Source organism: Monopterus albus, unplaced genomic scaffold, assembly GCF_001952655.1.
Source record: "Monopterus albus unplaced genomic scaffold, M_albus_1.0 scaffold54.1, whole genome shotgun sequence".
Classification (NCBI taxonomy): domain Eukaryota; kingdom Metazoa; phylum Chordata; class Actinopteri; order Synbranchiformes; family Synbranchidae; genus Monopterus; species Monopterus albus.
In genome coordinates, this window is record NW_018127934.1 from 1,639,574 (window position 1) to 1,661,877 (window position 22,304).

Consider the following 22,304-nt stretch of genomic DNA (forward strand, 5'->3'; position numbering starts at 1 on the left):
TCGGGCGCACCCTTAGAGATAGGGTGAGGAGCTCGGTCACCCGGTAGGAGCTCAGAGTAGAACGCTGCTCCTCCACATCGAGAGGAGCCAGCTGAGGTGGCTCGGGCATCTGTTTTGGATGCCTCCTGGGCGCCTTCCTATGTAGGTGTTCTGGGTATGTCCCACCGGGAGGAGGCCCCGGGGAAGACCCAGGACACACTGGAGGGACTATGTCTCTCGGCTGGCCTGGGAATGCATCAACATTCCCCTGGAGGAGCTGGAGGAAGTGTCTGGAGAGAGGGAAGTCTGGGCATCTTTGCTTAGACTGCAGCCCCCGCGACCCGGTCCCGGATAAGCGGAGGAAAATGGATGGATGGATGGATGAATATTGAACAGTGCTCCGTGAGATGTTCAAAGCTTGGGATATGTTTTTATAACCCAATCCTGCTTTAAACTTCTCCACAACTTTATCCCTGATCTGTCTGGTGTGTTCCTTAGTCTTCATGATGCTGTTTGTTCACTAATGTTCTCTAACAAACCTCTGAGGTCTTCACAGAACAAATGTATTTATACTGAGATTGAATTACACGCAAGTGGACTCTATTTACTAATTAGGTGACTTCTGAAGGCAGTTGGTTGCACTGGCTTTTATTTGGGGATATGAGCTGAATACATATACACACCACACTTTTCAGATTTTTATTTGTAAAAAAATTTGAACACCACATATCATTTTCCTTCTACTTCACAATTATGTGATACTTTGTGTTGGTCTATCACATAAAATCCCAATAAAATACATTGTAGCCAATGTGGAACAATTCAAGGGGTATGAATACTTTTGCAAGGCACTGTATAACCCATGTAATGTTCACAACTAACTTGCTTTATCCAGTTCAGAACTCATAAAACTGTAGTTTGTTAAGAAATAGATAGTTCAAAATCTGGCTTCAAATAAGCCTCAGTTTACTCCAGCCCACACAACCACAGAGAATTTAAAATTAACCTTAATTCCACAATGTCTCCCAGCAAAACTCATCCCTAAAAGCTCTACCTCTTAAGAGGACCTGCATGAAAATGTTGTGTTTAATTTGTTTTAACAGCTTATATTTTTGTTTGTGTAAAGGAGCTACAGCTACTTTTTCCCACTGTTTATTAACCACTAAAATTCAGTTTGAATGCAAACATAGAACTAGCCACAGGTGAGAAAGCAGGCTTTTTCTAAGTAATGATGCAAAATGCTTCCCACTGTGTTAGCAGCAAAGTGGCAGCATGTCAACACTGGTAATGCCAGCTGTGTTAGCATAAATTAAAATTACTGAGAAAAGCTGTTCCTCCTGTGGTGATGATAAAGTTATAAACAGCCCTAAAAAATACCCAAAAAAATCTAATCAGAGAAACATGGTGTCAGTACATCCTCACATCAAGGCAGGCAAAGAAACAACAAAGACACACAAGAAGACTCACAAACACAAAAAGCGTTGTTAGTTGTGCCTTGAGTCTGTCTCAGCGTTGAGGTCGTGAAGCATGATGGTACAATAGGCCTAATTACTGAACCTCACTGTGGTCTAAAATGAGCATCTCAAATGTAATCATAACCAGATAAAGTGGTTTAGAATGATGAGATCACGATGGCAGACATCACAATGACCTTAACTGGGCAGATGATGGCATAGGGTCGAGGGCACATCTAGCTGCTGCTAAAGGTCTTGTGCAAATGAGATGTTCTGCCACAGTACACTGAAAACAACATGGCATTATCCTGGCCTCGTCATTCTAACATTATTAACACACAACTGTTTCCCTGATGACCTGACATGTAATTATATCCAACCGAACAAATATGTAGAGTGTCAAGAATGAGAACGAAGAGACTCAGGAGATTTTTACCATGGTCATTTTTTTCATAATGGCAGTAAAAGGTTAGGATGTGGAGTATTAATTTCTTCCTCCTATTGTAGAGTTGGTCTTTTCTCTAGAGAAGTTCTTTTCTAGGAAAGGCAGGTGCTGAGTCTGATTCATTGTCTTTGCCAGGGGGCAGAGCCTTGCCATCAAAATAATCAGAGAGGGCAGCGTAAGCACCTTTAGCACAAGTGTGCACATATGCACACAACACAAATATATAATGTAGTAAAATAAAAAAAAGGCCCTTAAGAGATAAAAGTTCTTCTATAAACGTTTTAACACAGCCGTCCTTTGGTTCTGGCCTGCATGCCTAACAAGTGGGAAGATTTATCTCGTTCTTTTTGATGTCAGCTATGGTGATGACCTCTACGGCAATAGTCTATTTCACACCTCAAAAGCGCTGCGTGCCAACCCAGTCAATGTTCAACAGCAACAGCAGCCAAGTAGAGCTGACAGTGCAGGATGAAGAAAACAGCTCCAACATAAGATACGCAGAAGTCTATTTGCTTTTTTCTGCTGATGTACTGTAGCTATTGAACAGGGAATCCAATTGCATTTGCATAAAGGCTCACTGACTTGTGCTGAGCGCGGAAAAAAAATTTGAGAGCTACAAACAACTGTGACATTGTCATAGCTGAACAACATTTCCAGAAAGACGGAGCACATTTTGCTGAAGTGAAGAGTTGCATGCATGCTTAGGTTTCAGTGTTGTTAACAGACTTGGCTGCTAATGAGAATGGGCATCTCAAATGCCTTAAAATTCAGCAAGGCTCCCCATCATCACAGACAATCAAAGCTTTAACGACGCATGACTTTAGGGTAAAAAGCTCCAGAATTGGGCTCATTACATTCATGAGGCTGCGTGCACCAAGTAAAGGCCAAAATTAATGGGTATTAATGTGCTATATTTTATGGATTTGCCTTGCCGCTGTCAAAGCTCCAACTCTCTAAAGTTGTGTACACATTTGACTTATTCAGACATTTTGCCAAAGGTTACATTTTTAAAAATTTGATTGTAAGAAACATAGTGTACTGTAAACTACTCTCCTGATCCTACTCGATCCCTGAGAAAAGTTTGTACTACAGTTTTTTTTCAATGAAAATGGGATCAGAAGCACTAATCACTTTAGTTACAATCATACTAAAATGAAGTCCAATTCAACAGTATCTGTAAAAATCCATATGAACTTGTATGTTCAGAATATTCCAGGAACCTAGAATGTACAGTAAAACTAGCAAACAGAGAAGTCAGGAACTGCAGCAAATGCATACCTCAATAAGAGCCATTGCCACAACGATCACTTTCGCATGTTTTATACTCGAGAGTCACAATTTATTCTGTGGGATGATGGCTGCTGATTGCTGATTGTTACAGCTGAAACATGAACTTACAGTACCAATTTAGCATGATGTTCTTGATAGATCTTACTTTGTCTGCCAGATATACATGTGGAATAGGGGCCAAGGGAAAACACAAACCACCTTATTATTGTAATTGTTTTAATGAAGCACTTCTGAACAACAGTATTATAGACCTAATAATAATATGCAGGGTTCATGGGCTTTTATTACCCACATGAGGTGAAAAATGGTTAAACCAGTAAGGTGCTTCAGTGCATCTTAATGGCTGCTGTAAGTTTACAAACCACTAGATGTCAGTGCAACTTTGTTTGAAGTCACAAAGTTTCAAACCTTTTTATGGCACAAATACAAAAAGCCCAGAAGCTTCATAAGGCTTCAACCACCCATCACTATGCCAGTGCAATCTCTAGATTAGTTAAGAGACAGCCACAGTCAACTAACCACCGTGAGTCAAGACAGTTCAGCACGCTGCAGCCAGTCTTCATAGGCTGTAATTATTCACATCACAGATCAGTGAGACTGTCGTTCTTTGACAGGGGATAAAATAATAATGATATAGATAAGGAGAAAGAAGGAATTGCAAGATGTTTGGTGGCAAAAAAACAAGCATAGTGCACACAAACAATCCGGTTCTTACAAATATCAAATACCAATATCAAAAAAAGGTTGTCATACAACAATTTTAAAAGCACAAGTGTAAACAAGTTAAACAAGCTCACCTTGCTTACGAACATCCTCCACAGCAGCGATGAGCTCTTCCTTGAGGTCCTGGCTGTCTTTGGCGATCTGCTCACCCTTCTCCAGAAAGTTCTGGGTAGCTTGCTCAACAGACACCGCCAGGACATGTGCCTTCTTGGAGCGGCCCTTCTTCTTACTGGATGGTCCTTTGTTGCTGGTGTTCACCAGGGTAGTCACCTGTGCAACATGAGAGGTTATGGCACATTACTAGTGTAGAAATCGGCAAGCAATACTACGAGCAACAGACCAAACAAAATAAAACAAATATAACTGGAAACTTCGGTTCAATAGGACATAAAATCAAGTATTCACTAAATTATAGTTTTCAGTTATTCAGCTCTCACTGGAGAATAATGAGTAAAAAATTTAAGACCAACAGTGACAGTAAATAAAGCACTGTTAAAAGATAAACATTATATTCTTAAAACTGAAATGCTGCAGACTCAAAGCTGTATCTATCTGTTTCCCAATAATAAAACAACATCTACTAATTTACTGTACTTCTTTCTTTCTACCTTTACTGAAAAAAAAAAAATAATAATAATTTTTACATGAATGTTACCTTTACTGGTGACTGTATATTTTGTCCCAGTTTTGAAACTCATAATGAATCAACTTTGGAAAAATGTTTAAAACAACAGTATAACAAAATGAAGAATGGTCAAACCTTTTTCCATAATACAATATGGAATGACTATAAGGAGGCAACTCATTCTAAATGCTACTACTGCTACAGAAACATCCTAAACTGTACTGTACATAACCAGTCAGGTACATTACTCTGTTTTAGACAGGACCACTGAAAATATTCATCCCTCATCTTAATTAAGAATGCTGTAAAATGTAATGGGTCCATCAAGCTGTCCTTCTAAAAATGTAACTGAATTGAGCCTTGGGCAATAAATTCCTTGAGCTCAGCTCTTCTAGATATGCTACACTGCACAGAAGCAATAAGACAGTGTGTTACAGTATCCTACAAAAAGAGCTCCTTATCTAATTGTATTGGTAGAATTCAGTGTTTTGCAGAACTATGCAACAAGATACATTACATGAAATCCTCTAGTGCAGTCAAGAAACCCTTCTGTATTGGACTACACAACTATCGATTTCTCCTCCCAGCAGATGGACAGTCAAGAAGATGACATACAGAGGCATATGTTTAGTGCAAACCCGATATGTTGGATCATGTTATTGATGCAGTAATGCTGCCTTAGAGCCACAACAGAAAAAGGACCCATTTCAGATGAGCACTGCCTGAAAAAAAAGTCATAAAACAGGCATCCTCACTAAAAGCTTTAAACTAATCAGCAGTCACTCAGGATTGAGAAATATTTGTTAAGCACTTGGAGAATCAGGCTTCGTTCTCAAAGATAACCTAAGAAACTCATAATAATTGTACTGAGCTATAATGAAAGTGTAATTATTACCAAATCAAAGTGATCACTGTCTATCACAGAGAAAATCTTATTTTTAAAGTAACTAACAAATCTATTAAACATTCAATATATTAAACTCACTTAAGCTGCAGGACTGACAGCAGAACAGTACTGACTATTTTCACGTCAATAATTCAAAGAGTTACTTCCACTATATGTATTCTGGCGACAATGAACACACATCTGTCTGAGGCCAGTGAGGAAGCATGTGGACACAACTGCTCATTATGCACTCGAGTCCAAGTTTGCTGTAGGAGTATCAGCCTGACAGTGGCTGAACTGGTACAAATCGGGTGATATGATTACTAGTTTAATGAATGTATAAGAGGCTTTCACTCTGAAATGCTGCTAAAAGCAAAGTTATGGCCTGTCTATGCTGCATTACTTTATGGCTTCTAGACTGAAAAAAAAAACTTTAATGATGTATGTCCTCGCTCCAATGGATCCAGGAATAGTAGTGCCAGTATTCATGATTCAATAACGCCGTTTTATCATCTGTATTCATAGCTGCCCTGACACCTAACTCTGATACATCTGTTTACCATCAACTCTTCTGCTCAGCATCACGTTACACAGCCGAACGACTGTTCATTATGAAGTGCAATGGTGTGTTTATTTCAATCTAAGTTTGCCGAATCAATAACTCATCACTCTATTTATACATGAAAGCACACACAAACCCGTGCAACCAAATGCCCCCTCCACCTCACACACACAAGCACCCATACAGTATGCTGGCTGCCAAAATAACAGCACATTAGCATAGGTCCACCAGCACTGAAACACACTAACGCAAGCACCATCAATCACACACATAAAGGTAGGCTCATTATTCTTTCAAGTTATACCTCACAACCACACTAGGAATTCTCGTGACTGCTGTTCAGCAAGTTAATCAACAACAGACTAATGCGCCGAGGCTGGTTCAAAAGCACCCAGTGAGGCAGAAATGAGATTTCTATCTGTGCAGGTTCTTTGTCATTACCACAGGCTCTCCCATACATCTGAATTACACTGTCATGTCATGCTTAAACCCAAAGCTGTCTTTTTCTAACTTGAGTATGTATCTGTGATACATGTGGTACATAACCTAAAATAATGATAATAATACAACTTTTCCAGGATATCTCACCGACTAAGCTGTTGCTAAGAAAGTGTTAGAGGCTAATGCATGTTCGATAAGATCGAGTGATATAATTCCCGTCATTTTCCCAGGCCGGTGAAGGTCTGTGGATGTCCGCATGCAGGCCAAATGTTTGTGTCCACAGGAATGGTCCACACAACAAAAGCCGCGACTGAACATGTGCCACAGTGCTTGGAAACCACAGATGTACGTGGAAAGAAGACAGACCCTCAAATTGAATTATGAGCAGGAACACATGCGCATCCCTCGTCCATGTCCACGTACGCACAAGGGTATGCATAAAGCATGAATTCCCCTTCAGTGCTGTTTCTAGAAGATCACTGACAATAAGAAAAGAAAAAAAAACTGAAAACTGAGTAGCTTTATACTTAACTACATCACAAGGAGTCAGTAGACTTTGCCTGCAGAATAGCATCAGTCTGCCTTTGAAGTCTGACATACAAGTTTTCATCTGGGTGTGATTGTTGCTGTTTTAATCAACGATTACATGGTCTCCATTAAGGTTCACTGTTTAGAAACATTAACTGGGAAGGTCATAATGCACCTGTTAATGAAAACAGACTTTGCTAAGTGCTGCGCATAGTGGCAATAACATCACACGGGAAATCAGGTTTGCAGTGTGTGTGGTCATTTAAAACGGCATTTTATTCTTTAGCTGTTTTACAGTCAAGCAGAACAATAATTGGGCCTAATGTCATCCATAAGTAGGCTCCCCGTACCATACACATTTGGTCAACTGCCAACACCTAGCAGCAAACACTGCGGATTAAAGGAAAGATGTAAATTTCTGTAGAAATAGGGACGAAAGACACTGTAACCAGTTAAGCCCAGCAAACCCATTAAATCCAGTTTTCAGCTGGGTTCTGTTCCCTTGTGCTAGCTCACCAAAGGTGTAACCTGATTACCTGACAATTAAACTGGTGTAGCAGTTCTTGATTTATAATAAATGTATGTTAGTAAATGATTTGTAAAGTTCAAAAAAGATTAAGTTCAGGTGTTAATTCAATTCTCCACTGTACCAGTTTCTCTGGCTATAGTTTTGTCTAGACAGTAATTAAATTAAATGTCACAAAAGTAAGAGGAGACCATGATGACTGCAAACTGCTGTCTAATGCAGTCACTGCCTTTCTCAGATACTGTATGTGTGCTTAGAGATTAGAGATTAGTGGTCAAGTGCATAGATATCTCTTATCTTTGCCGAATCTCTGAGTTAATGACATCTTTGTCTAGTGTACACAAGGCCTTCTGTGACTCCTCTGTGGTACAGATGAGAACATACTTTATAATGGATCTGCGTTTCAAATGCTATTCACACATGACTAGGCTGTGGAACACACAGAGATAAAGCTACTGTGTGTGGCATGTAGCTTTCCACAGGGACTGACTCCGCCAAGTCAAAGCTTGCTGATGTTTTTCTCTGCAACAATAACTTAAAAACCTTGATGTCTAATTATGCCCGCAATATCCTGGAATCATGGACTTCAATTTATCTACAGTACTTTCAAATGTATCTAAAGTACTTTCATACAGATATAAGTCTGCTATTTTTATGAAAACATCTTGCTGCAGTTAGCTAGCTGAATATTCTCGAATAAGAAAAGCAAGGTGATTGAAGAGTTTCGCAGTTTGCTGTGCACTTGCAGAAGCAAAGACAGGACTAATTTAGAGGACCTACAGTACATAAATAGGCAGAGGAGGTTGCATTTATTAGATGAAGTGTACAAATCAGATTTAACATACCTGGGAGGGGCAAACATTGCAGAAAAGAGAAAAGACTGTACTTTTGTTTCAGGTTGAATGGTGCTACATTTTAGGGTCCTTAGATGCCACTTTTTTTTCTTTTTACTGTGGTTGTAGGGCATTCAACTCACTGTTCACAGCATATTATGTGTAGCCTGGCTGTTTAACTTTTGGACTATGTTCACTACTGACAGTCATCAACATCACACTCAGCCTATCAAGAAAATAGGTGAAGAAAACAGCAACATGAAGCAAAACTACACCAGTGTAATAATGAGTGTTTGGAAGATAATACCAATACCCCAAACACACACATGCACTCAGGAAACAAACAACCATGCTGCTTTAAAAACTGTATCATGGCAAATTACTACAAAATTTTACTAAATGCGACTTAAATTTGTGAGATTTTCTGCAATGCAAGGCCCAAGTCAGATGATAAATTGCGTCTTAAATCTATAGCACGTTGTGGAAGTCATGATTTCAACGGAAAAATATTTGAATCATTCAATATCTATTCCAAGTACAAAAATAAGAACTAAAAATACAAACAAAAGTAGTCTGCAAAAAAAAATGAAGGGTGCCACAGTAATGTTTGCCGAGTGCAACCAAATGTGGCTTAATACAAAACAAAATAAATTCAGCATCGATGCAAGGTAGACTTGCCCTTTCCTGACTGCTGGTAATTGGCCCTGGGCAAGCCCATTTATTGTGTGCATTAGCAGCACAGCAAGACCACACTGGGGTTATTTACAAACAGCCACAAGTTATGTGATTTTCTCAGCCTTAGCTCCCACTACTCAGACCCAATGTTTGCCGTCCCCGGTAGGCTAGTGGTTAAGGCGCAGCGCTCTCGCCACTGCGGCCCGGGTGCGAGTCAGGGTTGCAACAGGAAGGGCATCCGGTGTAAAACACGTGCCAAATGTCAACATGCGAGTCGTCAGTGTGACAATTCGCTGTGGCGACCCCTAAACGGGAAAAGCAGAAAGTGACTTAATCAGACCCAATGTTTACAATGTACACTATGTCCGGTTTGGGAGGAGTAAGGTCTCCTCTGCAAAAGTCTTTTAGGGTTTCATACAAAATCCTCAACAACAAAAATGGTTATTCAGATAAGAACTAATTGTCCAGCGCAAACATGGGTTCAGACCTCATTGCTGGTTCTTTGTAGCAAAAACCATTAACAAAAAGCAAGCCTAAAAAGTCACACGGCAGAGGTACTATACAATCACAAATAACAGAGGTAATTAGATGCTTCAGATGAAGGATCGGAGGACAAGACTCATGTCATTAATAATGTGCTTTCTCGAGTCTTCTCTCTTTGCACGTTTCCCTTGCATTTTTTCCTCACATCTTACATGGGCAGGACTAAGAAAGAGACGCAAGTGAGGGAAACCATGACCCTTATAACATACTTGAGAAACACTGATAGGTCCATAAAGGCAGGACTATGACACAGGTGAGTCATGAAGGAGCATTTCTTCTCAGGTGAATGTCTGGTGATGAGCTGGCAACTACAGAGTGTGAATGGCTGGCTTAATTACACAATCTCCATGATGACTGACTGAAAGCAGGTGTGTCTAATCAAGGCTGATAATGAGTGAAAGTAGACCAGATGCAGAAGCGTGGCAAAAAAAAAGCATAACACAGCAAGTATGACAGAGATTGTGACACTAGGGGCCCTGTATAGAGCTGTGATACATACTGTATCTTAAAGGATATGTTTGGGATTTTTCAAGTTGGTGCTGGCTACAATATCATCACCGACAATATGGCTAAAATATTAATGTAGCACTATGTAAATAACGGAGTAACTTTACGCTGTAACTTTTCCTAATCTCCACAATGACCCCAAAGCTTTCCACCCAGAACGAGGGACAGTAAAAAGTAAGAGACAAAATAATCTGAGTAAATTTGACTAACTGGGCAGTTAGAGAGCAGACATGAACAATATTCAACAGTATGCAAGACAAATCTTCAAGCCGTTTAGTTTGTTATGCCTGCACTTATACTTAACCCCTAACAACTGTACACACTGACAAATGATACCAGTGGCATGTCAGAGCATGAGTGCAGAGATTGACAGGGATTAGGCTGGCAACCCACAAAGAAGGATGTAATCATTACAAACAAAAAACTAAAATTTATAACAACTAACAGCTAAACAAAGACTGTACTTGTGAAGCTACCAATTACAAATATATGCTGTATGCCTGGGCACACAGTGACATAATAAACACTGCATGCAACACATGTGGACAGCCGATCACTGTGAATGTGGATCACAAGCATTGCTTTTCCCTTGAAACATTCTAGATGTTTCCCAAAACATTACTGTGCAAGGATGGAGACACACACATAGATAGCAATGACCACAGACAGACATCAAGACACGGCAAGAGATAGAGAGGACCACAGAGACACAATGAAAAAAAAAATCCACAAAAATTGCTGAGCCATATTCAGATTTACACAGTACTCTCATGCCAATTTGGGTGGGAAGAAAGTTGATGATCTAAAAAAGGAAGAGTACACATATCCATATCATGAGCACTGGAAGCGGTCAGTCATGGAAGCACTTCTGTCCCCACATTTGTTTTGTGGGGAATTAACAATCCCTGCTATTGAAATACAATAAGTACTTCAAAGACACAGTAGAGAAACAAGCTTAGCCAGGTTCATCTAGTTTGTGGCACCATGTTTGTAGACATTTCCCATAAATCAACTCAAGTCCAACATTTATTTGTCTCACCGTCATCATCATCACCTGTCATGCCTCTGCCAGAGTAATTTAAATCTTACCCTAATATGCAGGATTTTACAGTGCAAGTCAAATATGGATGCCCGCTGCTGACTGGATAGCAAATACTCACACATCGGACACAACGGACATTCCCACTGTCCCAGAACCTGCAAGCTCAGAAAGGAAAATGTTTACAGGTAATTCATAAGTGATTTTGCTGCAGCAATAGTAATAACCTCTCCTTCAGGCATAAGGAGTTGTTGGCCTTGCTCTCCCAGTTTATTGCTGATCAATAGTATTAAATGCAACGCAGCCTTTCCTCTCCAGAGCACTGGCAATTGGACTCCAGACTCTGTAGTAAATCCCCGTGGCTCTGTGTAGCCATTCAATTTTCCGCTTTCAGCCTCTGAGACTCACATCCAGTGGATGAGTGATGCACTTTAACTGGTGATCGTTAGGAAAGGGTTTATGCATGTGAAGTCAACATGCACATACGTATACAGCGCCTGAGAAATTCTGTTAACCTCTGTGATATACATAACACTCCCTGTTAAATACCTGATGAGACCATTTATACCCAAGTGTACCAGATATAAAATGTGCATGAGCTCAAGGGATAAAAGCAAGAGGGGGGTCCTCTACATTTTAACCAAATGACTGAATAGTTACCATGAGAAAGACGATACAGAAATCCGTTACCATGATGGCTTCTGGCCATGTAATACACTTGCTGAACCACAGTTGTGTTGCAGAAGCAGTACACACTACTGAGCACTTTGCCCTCAGCAAATTCTATATCCACATGTACACCGAACACATGCAGTGATGACAAAAAATATCTACACAGGCTTGCAGTGCATATGAAGAAAACAAGATGTGAACTGTTCCTACTATGTGCACTTTATAGGAACAGCACTACAGCCCTCAGCTGAATCATACTGTATCTTAAAACGTTTACACTGAAGGATCTGCTGACTTTGTATATACATGGTTATTTAAAATATCTTCTGAAGTTAACAAGTACTGAAGTGCAAAGCAGCGCGGATTAGTGAGCATTAAAAATGGCACCTGAATGGGCTTATGGGTGGCAAAGAGCAAGGGCTGCAGGGGTATCAAGCTCTGACATTTCCAACCATGCAGTGTGCTCACTGCCGACCATATCATCATAAAACCTCCTCGAACTATGCCTACTATTAAAACCTAGAGCTGAATACTGGAGAGGAACCATGCTACACAATAATAGAACAGAAGACAAACTGATGAATAATAAGCACGGCAGTGGTTGTTAAACATTTTTTATACTTTTTGGTGCATTTGTCTTACTTTATTTTCACTGAACTACATGTAATTTTGAATGTTTTCAGGTACAATGATATCTAGATTCTGCATTTCCACCAATATTGTACACCACAGGAATATAATAGGTCTCACTTTACTTAATTTAATTTAATAACGCGAACCTCATGGAATGTAACAAATTGTGGCAAGAAAACATGATTCAATAAAAAAAGCAGAGCCAGTGGAATCAATAGGCTCTGCGTCAACAATGAAGGCTAGTACGGTTCCTTTTATTAATCATGATATTTCATTTTACAGTGCAATGGTTTCTGGTAAAGAGGACATAAAAAAATTAAAGAAAAAGGAGCTGCCTGAAGCTGCTTCAGGCACTGGATTTTTGACCAGCCGAGTTAGAAAGAGAACACAAAGTTGGAATAATATGTGCCAGTTGTTTACATTGCAAAGGTATTCAATTATAGAAAATAATAATAAACACTACACTGCAATGTATTAGTTCTTTAACATTTTCTATCATTGGGGTCGTTTATTATTGTTTAGGTGAAAAGAATTTATAATTATTCTATATTCTGTTTCTAATTAGCAGGATATGCTATAAATTTTGTTGGTGTATGGTGTTTTAAAATCTTATTCTATGTGCCCATTTTTAACTTTGAGCCCTGCCCCCCACCCCCCCAAAGGTCTCTGCATAATAAACGCGTTCATCAAGTAAACCCATAGTTTATAGGTATTAAGAGAAGGGGTGGCTATGAGGAGAAAAGAAAGAAAGAACATGTAAAGCACATATAAATAAAATAAAGGATAAAGAAACAAGAACCAGGCATTTTTAGCTATTCTGTCTCATTTATATTACATCTGTGCTGATCTTGCTACAGGTCAAATATGCAGACAATCAGAATATTAGATTATCTGTCTGCTTCGTTCCCTTTCATTCATTTTCTCTCTAGCTGTGTCCAGAAAGCTCACACTCATTATATATTGCACTATAGTGTGTATTTGTCATTTTGATGACATTACATGAACTCTTAGTGTATAAATGGCAGGTTTCATGTCCATTATTTTCTACTGAAAATCCCACAGTGCAATGCTTCATTTTTTAGAGATGAGAAAATTATCTTTGAGCAGCTCTACACTTGTTATTGGTAGCAAAAAACAATGATTAGTGAGTATAAAATCTGAATTTAATGCTCACTACAGGGAGTGGTGGATGAGGGAGTGATTTCAGAGACTGCCTCTGTCTCTCTCTTACACACACACACACACACACACACACACACACACACACACACACTCACTCACTCCAGGACAGGGGAAGAAGGACCCACCTTGGCTCCCACTTTAGATACACCATTGGTAATTAAATCGATCTTAGTACCCTGTAACATTAGTGTTCTGGTTCACAGATTACCAGACATTCAAGGCATACTGACCTTGGACTCTCCTCTGCTGCTCCCATAGCTCTCAGGGACAAAACAGACAGTATTCAATAAAACATGCAGAGTTCATGCTTCCACACTACAGACCAACTTGGCTAACTAAGCAAAGGGAGATACATTTTTCACTCTATATGGCAATAACCTCAATTTCAAGTGACCATCAGTTAAATTATTTTTCTTTAGAGTCATCTCTGGGGATTTACTTTCAATCCCCAGGGCAGGCACCAGCAAAGACTGCTGTAATTTCAATAGTCTTCTTTAGTGTTCACTGGCATTCAAAACCATCGTTAATATTTGTATAAAGTTTTAATTTTATAATAATTCATTTACCTTTTATCAAACGTATAAAATTTAGACAAAGTAAAAAATGAGCGTCAACAATAGTCACTTTTGAACATCTATTTTCAGTATCTTTACTTACTTATACTACAACAACAACAACAATAATTACATCACTAACAGTATTTGAACATCTTCAAAATGTTGCGTTTAGGTTTTATGGAGTACGTGCATTCAAATGACATGTCACAGTATGAAAACCACAGCAGATAAACAAGATAATTAATGATGGCTGACATCTGCTGCTTCATGATTTACTGGGACACTCAAATGGAAAAGACTCCTCGTTAATGTTATTAGTGACATCTGTGCTTTTCCTACTAATCAAAATGTCTGCTCTGAAGAAGTCTTGTTAATACGCTTGTGCTGAATGTCAGTTTTGATCAACTGGAAAAAAAAAACAATTAGTTGAATTCATATCTCATTTTGAATGGGATCTATTGGCAATTTAAAATGTGAAAACACTGAAGATAATTCCATATTTACTGTCAGTTATTGCTGTAATAATGTTCCATATTTAGCACAGGCACTTCATTGGCTTAGGCCATCTGTTCTATTATCTACTGCCTTGCAATATGACAAAAAAATGATAAAATCAGGATTAATTCTGACTGTACAGCAGTGGCTAGTTGAGCTTATTCTTGTGAAAGTAATGCTACAACCAGGAGGGTCATGTTTTTCATGGAATCTTTTCTGATGTGTTGTACTTTTCATGGTAGAAAAGCTGAAAGAGAGCAGGCAGCCAGCATCTGTGAATGGCTGCTGTTCAGAACCCTGGGGAGAGCTATATGCTGAGACAGCAACATGTCAGAAGATGCAGCCCGAAGACAGATGACAGTGTGTTTCACAAGATCCAGGACTGACCCCAAGGCAATAGCAAGAGGTAGTGAGAAGACAGAAGCTAACAGGGGACCATCCACACATAATGATACAGCTGTCATCCTCATCATACTACTGTGTAAAAATAAAATATTACTTACTGTCACCACCTCAGGTCATTGGTTTAACTGCACTGTGTGTATATGTTGGTTATAGAGAAGGTAAACACAGAGAGACAAAGAGAAATGGTGTAGCCCATGCATGACAGGCAAGACAGACAAACACAGAATGAGTTAGAATAATGCGTAAAGCGAGAGGCGAGTACTGTTTGTACAAGTAAATGTATCAATAGGTGTGCAGGACTCCAGACTGAAAGTGATCACTCACATTTTGAGACAGAACTGAACTTTTTTTGGCACATACCAAAAGCGTACCAACTCGCATCAACCTCGAGCAGGACTGGTACTCCTGTCGAGACTGGGCACATCTTCACGCATGCAGCTGAAGTGCTTGGTGTACAAAAAAAGTGCAAAGGGGAGTCTACAGAAACACCACAGAGAAGGGAAAGCTACATCAAAATGTCAGGCAAATAGTACTGTGTATGCTGTCAATTAGTTCTTAGAAAGAAAGAAAATTGGAAACAGCCAAAAATCGGACTGTCAGGAAAAATGCAATCTGAGCATCTCTAAAATCGATAAATTTATACAGAAAGTGTACCTAAATTCTTCCTGATGGGTGAAAACTGTTGTCTAGTACATTTCTGCTGTCAGTTAGTTTGGTAAAGACAGTTTGTCCTGCTGACAGAGATGCCAGTCCTACCAATATGAAATGTGAAGCTGTTTTCAGAGCGGACACGGTATGCGCTGCGATCGCCACGGGAGGTGGGCACAACACAAGGGAGGAGGGTGCACACACGCAAATCACGCATATGAAGGTATTATAAGTAATCATCTTAATTCTTACTTTCTCAAGGAAAAACAAAGATGGAAGAAAGCTGGCTCTGCACGCTATTCAAGTTTTGGGACTCGATATCATCAAAACACGTTTCAGAGAATTACAAGGGAAACCTCAGAGCTTTTGAAATATCAGATAAATGCTTGCTTCACACACGAGATGCATTACACAACACAGTTTGCATGAATTTGCGATAATAAATCTATACGAATGGCCAAAACACGCATTTTGTTAAACGCGATGAAAGAGATAAATACTGACAAATATAAAGACTCACCGGGGAGCAGGAGTGTGAATCAGCAGAAACACCAGAGAATTGAACCAATGTCACAAAAATCACAGGAGGCAACAAATCCAACTGAGCCAGCAACAATGGAGCCCAAATGTGTCACATGTGTTGCATATTGATACCAAAGTTAAAGCCAAATCAAATTTTTTAAAATGAATTTTATTCAGGGCACCTGCATGTTAAATCACCTCAGATCAAAGTAAATTTTATTATTTAGTACAGTGTTTTAGAGTGCATTTCTCATAGCATGGCAAGTGTCTGATGAGTAGCATGCAAAGAAGCAGGGTTTCCAGACCATCTTCAAACACCACCGCCTCTCACAGGGTTCAAAGCCTCTTAGAAATACTGCCATCCAAATTCAAACAAGGGATAGAGAAGACTACAAAGAGTGGAAGGCTTTACATCTCCAAATCCAGTGAGCTTTTCTCCTTCTTTTTCAGCACTTAGCTTTCAAAAAGGAAGTAGAACATTTCTTCACTACATCCAAGACCCAGACAATACTGCAATCTGAGAAAGGATTATTTTTGAATAAAATTAAAGTGGATCATAGTGGATACCTCCTTATGCCTACATAGAGGTTTTTTCTGAGAAAACCCAAAGTTATTAAACAAAACCACATTTCGTAAAATTATTTTGTTTTCCACTATATGCAACTGATGTCATCAAGCTTTTACCATATTGCTAAAGATACTCTCCAGTCTTAATTAATCTTCAGTAGCAGTGCCCACAGTTCCCTGACTTTGAAAACTGTTTTGTGGTTTCAATGATAACTGAGCTGACGTGTTGCATCCCTTATTGGCTACAAAAAGTGTCTGTTTGAGGTCCAGGCTTCCTCCTTTACAGCTAGCTTAATTGATTATGACAGTGATGCAGCATGAAGCTTTAATCCCTTTGCCGTCATCGTCACCCCTCCCTTTACGTTAAGCCCCTCAAGTGTGTGCACACACGTCAGGTGCCAACCAATACTTGAAGCCAAACTTTGGCCTTGTATGAGAAACCAAAACAAAGAGGGCTAAAGCATCTGCTGCCCTTCAGGTGCCCAGCTAGCCCACGGCAGCCTGTAAAGTCAAATGTGCCAGTATCCCAAGGAAAACAGCTTTCAACTAAATAACAAAGAAAACCAAAAGAAATGAGGAAATAGCCACAGCAATACTTTTCTGCTGTGTCCGCCAAACACCACTAATAAATGATTCTCGCAAACATTGACCACCAGCAACACAGACAGTTCCTTACTCATACTGTGTTGTACAGTGTGTTTATTCACCATGTTCAAAAATGTCACTCTTTCATCCTAAGTGTGCATCTGCCTTCAAAGGAGGACTTGTTCCTAAAGGCATTCAATAACAAGTTGTTCAGCTTTACTCATGTGACAATGGCAGTGACTGCACATACTGTACAGTCTAGTATTAGCTTCTCATTTTCAGTTACTTACATTTGAAGATGTTTTTGTAGTGCTGGTCTAGAATCTGTTGTACATATAGTAAAGATCACCATCCAGTTCTTTTAAGGTACAGAGCCAATACATCGGTGATGACCTCTGATCAAGCATTCATTAAGAGCAGCAAGTTGCACTGACAAGGAGTACTTATGATAGAGTACTGGAAGCAGCCAGGGGATTCAGAGGCCCCTGAAGAAACACTCTCTCATCAAACCGGACACAGAGTGCAGCAGAGAGGATCATCCCTACATGACTCAGAGCCAGAATGTCATGGCAACGACCAGACATACTAACGCTGGAAATCCTATTCAAGAGGCGGAATTAAAGCGGAGCGATCTGGGATAAAATCCACTTTACTTTGCACAAGTGGTTTCATGTCATGTCAACAATTTACATGTTTGGTTAGCCAGGTGCAGTACATCTGACTGATTGATAGAAACACAACATAAATGTTGCATGCATGCCTACTGTTTAAGTAAAAAAGTGTGTTTCACATTTTAAATGTAAAACAAAGTACCAAAGTCTTTACCATCTTACATGAGTATACAGTATATAATCAGGATGCGATTTGTGGTGGTTGGGGGTGGGGAGATGATAAGACCCATATGCATTGACAGTAATCCACTCTTGACCCACTCTTCATTTTGCCAAGCATCCCGGCTCAATGCAGCCTCAGCCGACATGTAAACTTGTATGGCTGGGTTGCTGGAAGTTACCCTGTATTCTAACTACAGTAATATTTATGGGATTTTTGGCGAAGGTCTTGTATAATATGACAATATACTGCTCTGAATCCTTTTCAGTTTTATGTCATTTGGACAGCTAGCTGGAGTTTTCACACTGAAATAGAATTTTTGTGCTTGGTGAGTGGTATTCTGAAAAAGCTATGAATGGCTCAAGGAAAATAGAAGCAGGATCATAATGTAGCTGCAGTGTCATCTCTGAGGTCACACACACACACACACACAGCAAATGGCAATCTGTATATACTAAATATGCATAATATTAACTGGGCACCTATGGAGTAATCCTAACTATCAGTCTATAGGACTACTTTTAACACATGGTGGCGCAGTGGTTAGCGCTGCTGCCCCACAGCAAGAAGGTTCTGGCTTCAAGCTCCTGTCCAGGGTGTACCCTGCCTTCACCCAATGTCAGCTGGGATTGGCCCCAGCACCCCTGTGACCCTATTCAGGATGTAGATAATGGATGGATGGACAGCTTGTCAACTCAAGACGGACTAACAAAGCAAATGATGAGTGCGCTGTAGCACTAAAAAGATAAATTACCCTCAAAAACTCTAAAGTAGAGGAGTTTTTACTGATGCCAGCAGGTATTTTATTTGGTAGGTATGCAATTAATTCCTTCTTAAGTTTGCACTGCTGGAATTTCTTATCTTTGAAAGCAGCGCTTTCATTTTATATTTTATTCGTTTACTACAGTGTATTAACTTAAAGCGGCAAAGAGCAGTTGATTTTTATAGTAGTCACTTAAACCAGTAGATAGGAACAAGCCTGAAAAAGAACAAAGTCCTGTTGACTTGTTCATTTAAAGATTCTACTGGATATCTGTTTTGTTATCCGTGTCAGCTGTGGGAAGCCCAATAAACACACACAACTTCAACTAAATCACAGAAAACAGAAATAAACAACACATTATTTCTGTGTACTGTACGTTACAAGTTAAGATGAAATGGAAGGGGTAAGCAAATGCTAAACATACAAAGCAATGACACAATGGGGCATGGGGGGCAGGCAGAACCAATATGACTACTGTATCTTTTCACTAATGACACAGCATTTGACATTAGAGATGCAAGCTCACTCTGAACATATGAGGTGCAGAGTTTATGCCTCATTAGCAGCTCCTGCTGTGAAACGGTTGCAGAAGACTGGCTACATAATGTGAATAACAAGTTCTGAGATCAGCATACTTATATTTATATACAGTAACTGCAAATCCAAATCTGCCATCTCTTTAGTACAAGCAAAGCCAGACAAGCAGGGAAGACTCACTGTCTGTATGCCATACTGTGCTGACATGTACAGACTTACTACTGAGCCAAAACAGAATGAACAAAAATAAATAAATTGAAAATGAACTTAAAAAACTAAAAAGTTACAATATTTTCCACCTTTCTTTCACTGATGATTTTTTTTCACTTTCACCTCTACTGCTCAATTTTTTTGTGTACAGTTTTTCAATGTTTTTTTGTCAGTTTCAGTTCTGACACAAAGCTCTCATGTGGGTGAGTGTTACAGGGCTGCCTCCATATTGGTCAGCAGCTTTTTTTTACTGACAGCCAATGGCCAGGAAGTGGTGTCGCTGTATTTATCTTGAGCCTGCTATTTCAGACAATGTCAGGGTGAGTCTGTTTGTCTATCCTCCTGAGGCAAACTTTCATTCCATCCAAACACACTGAATCATCCCAGATGACAGGAAAAACAATCATGGTATTTCGTTCCTATCCGAAAATGTGTCACACCTCCAATGCAACTGCAGAAAAAATGGACTATCGGAGTTGGCTATTGTGCTTACTCTCACTAGGTAAGTGAATGCATGTTGCTGCAAAAACATTTTTCTTACAACGTTTATGGAGTAGTAGAAGTACATTATTAACTGTAATATCCATCAATCTGATGGAGAGGGTAAATTAAATACAGATTTAATAGGATGTAGTTAGAAGAAAAATAAACATCACAGTTCAGTGTCAGGCAACTGCTGGTAAAACTCTACTCGGTTATTACACTGACAGAATCAGATGATTATTATTTTGAGACCTCTCGGACAAACGATCCGCTTCAGAATTCTCTCTTCTTACTTTTCTCAGTCAGCACAGTGAAGGTAGTTTACACACTCAGAATCAAGCTGATCTCTGTTACAAAAAACACCAAGACAAGTTTACTTCAATTAAATTTTTTTTTTTTTTTTTAATTAAGATGTCAAGACATAATTTTCAACATAAAAAAATTCTTAGCAGGTAGGTATAATCTGTTGTAAAGGCATCGCTATATTGTATATAGGAATTAATACTGATCACAATGTACTGAGAGAGGAAGCGCATCAGTCTTTTGTCCTCCAAACATTAAGCAATTACCTACCTGTCACTTTGATGACTACTTACGAGAACAAACACAGGATGCGGCTGACGGACAAAAAAAAAAAAAAAAAAAAAAAAAAAAAAAAAAAAACAAACTGCAAATATGAATGGAAACCAATTACGGTAGATTTTAAGCACTATCTGTAAATTCCAACTCGAACCATCATCAAGTTTATTAGGGTATTATTTAAATTAGGGTTGTCAAAGTTAAAGCAAAGTCCTTTTAACACCCATAAATTTTTTTGATGCACCATTAATGCGTGCACATTTTGTAATTTTGACCCACCCTGTAGTTGGGGAAACCAGGAAGCAATGCAGCAGTAACGTTGTGGATGGCAAACAGAAACAAACCTCCTTGAGCAAAAATAGATAAAGAAAAGGGTCTTTTGAATGGCAAGTTCAGCTTCAAATCCCTGCCAGATTGTTCTCTCAACAAGACCACAGTTATTTGCATTTACTGTCGATGTGAACTGAGTTGCCACTCGAATATGTTGAGTCTCAAATACCACTTGCTGGTTAAGCACACAGCTGATGCAGAGCCCCCCTCCCCCTCACCTAAGGCAGACCATGCTAGAGAGTTTGAAACAGAGACTCCTGGACAACTCTACAAGAAACAAACGTTCAACAGCGATAGCTAAATGGGTGGCTACAGCTTGCACTGTGCTAACATTGTGCAGGACGAGGGAGTGCTTGAAATAATTCACATCGCATCCAAAGATTGCACGTATGAATTGCCTTCGAGAGCCACCACTGTAACTAAGATAGACAACTTATATGAAGACAAGAAAGTAACAGTGGAGGAGGCGTTGGGACGGACAAACACTGGTGCACTCACATGGACTACTGGACTTCTCTCAGTAATCATTGTTACCTTGGGGTCCCTTTAAGGTACATTTGGAACCAATGGTGGAAAAAGTACTCAGATCCTTTTACTTAAGTAAAAGTAGCAATGCAACAGTTTAAAACTACTGTTGTTACTTAAGTCCAAAAGTATTAGTATCAAAACATATTTAAAGTCCTACAAGTAAAAGTACTCATTATACAAAATGGCACATTTCACATTCCTAAATATCATATTATTATATTACAATTATTGACACAATATTGTGTATACCACATTTAATGTTGCAGCTGGTGAAGGGGGAGCATTTATGCATTTAATTTGAGCAGCTTTTGAATTTTCCACTATATTATTCCACTTTATTTTTGTATTAACTTGGTTCTGAAAACTAAAGTTATAAAATAAATGTAATGGAGTAAAAAGAACAATATTTGCCTCTAAAATGTGTGAGGTCAAAGTATGAAGTAACAAAAAAAATGAAAATATTCAAGAACATATACCTCAAAATTGGAGATGGGGGGGCGCGTAATAATATTTCAAGCTTCAAAGGTCTAAAAACATTCATCAGGAATTAAACACTACTGCTCATATTTAGCCACTTGATGTTTTCTTCCTGTATGTGCTTAATGTGATGTTATGAATGCATAGGATGACTGGATATTTTTCCTGGATTTTTTTCCGGGTTGCAAGCGAGAGCAGACGTCTTTACTGCTCCTCTTGTCTGTTCTACACTTTCAAGTCTTTG

The 22,304-nt window shown here is 39.2% G+C and overlaps 1 protein-coding gene across 17 annotated transcripts in view; it reads right to left on the reverse strand.

The window, feature by feature from the left end:
- The window catches only part of ctnna2 (catenin (cadherin-associated protein), alpha 2), a 387,665-nt gene that overhangs the window by 267,450 nt on the left and 97,911 nt on the right, over positions 1-22,304 (reverse strand). For all 17 annotated transcript variants that reach the window (XR_002275124.1, XM_020602097.1, XM_020602081.1 and 14 more), the window contains one exon: positions 3,966-4,161. Coding sequence is in view for 16 of the 17 variants with exons in the window: in XM_020602097.1 (XP_020457753.1) it covers positions 3,966-4,161 (196 nt within the window). In the remaining variant the exon portion in view is untranslated. The remainder of the gene's footprint in view (positions 1-3,965; positions 4,162-22,304) is intronic.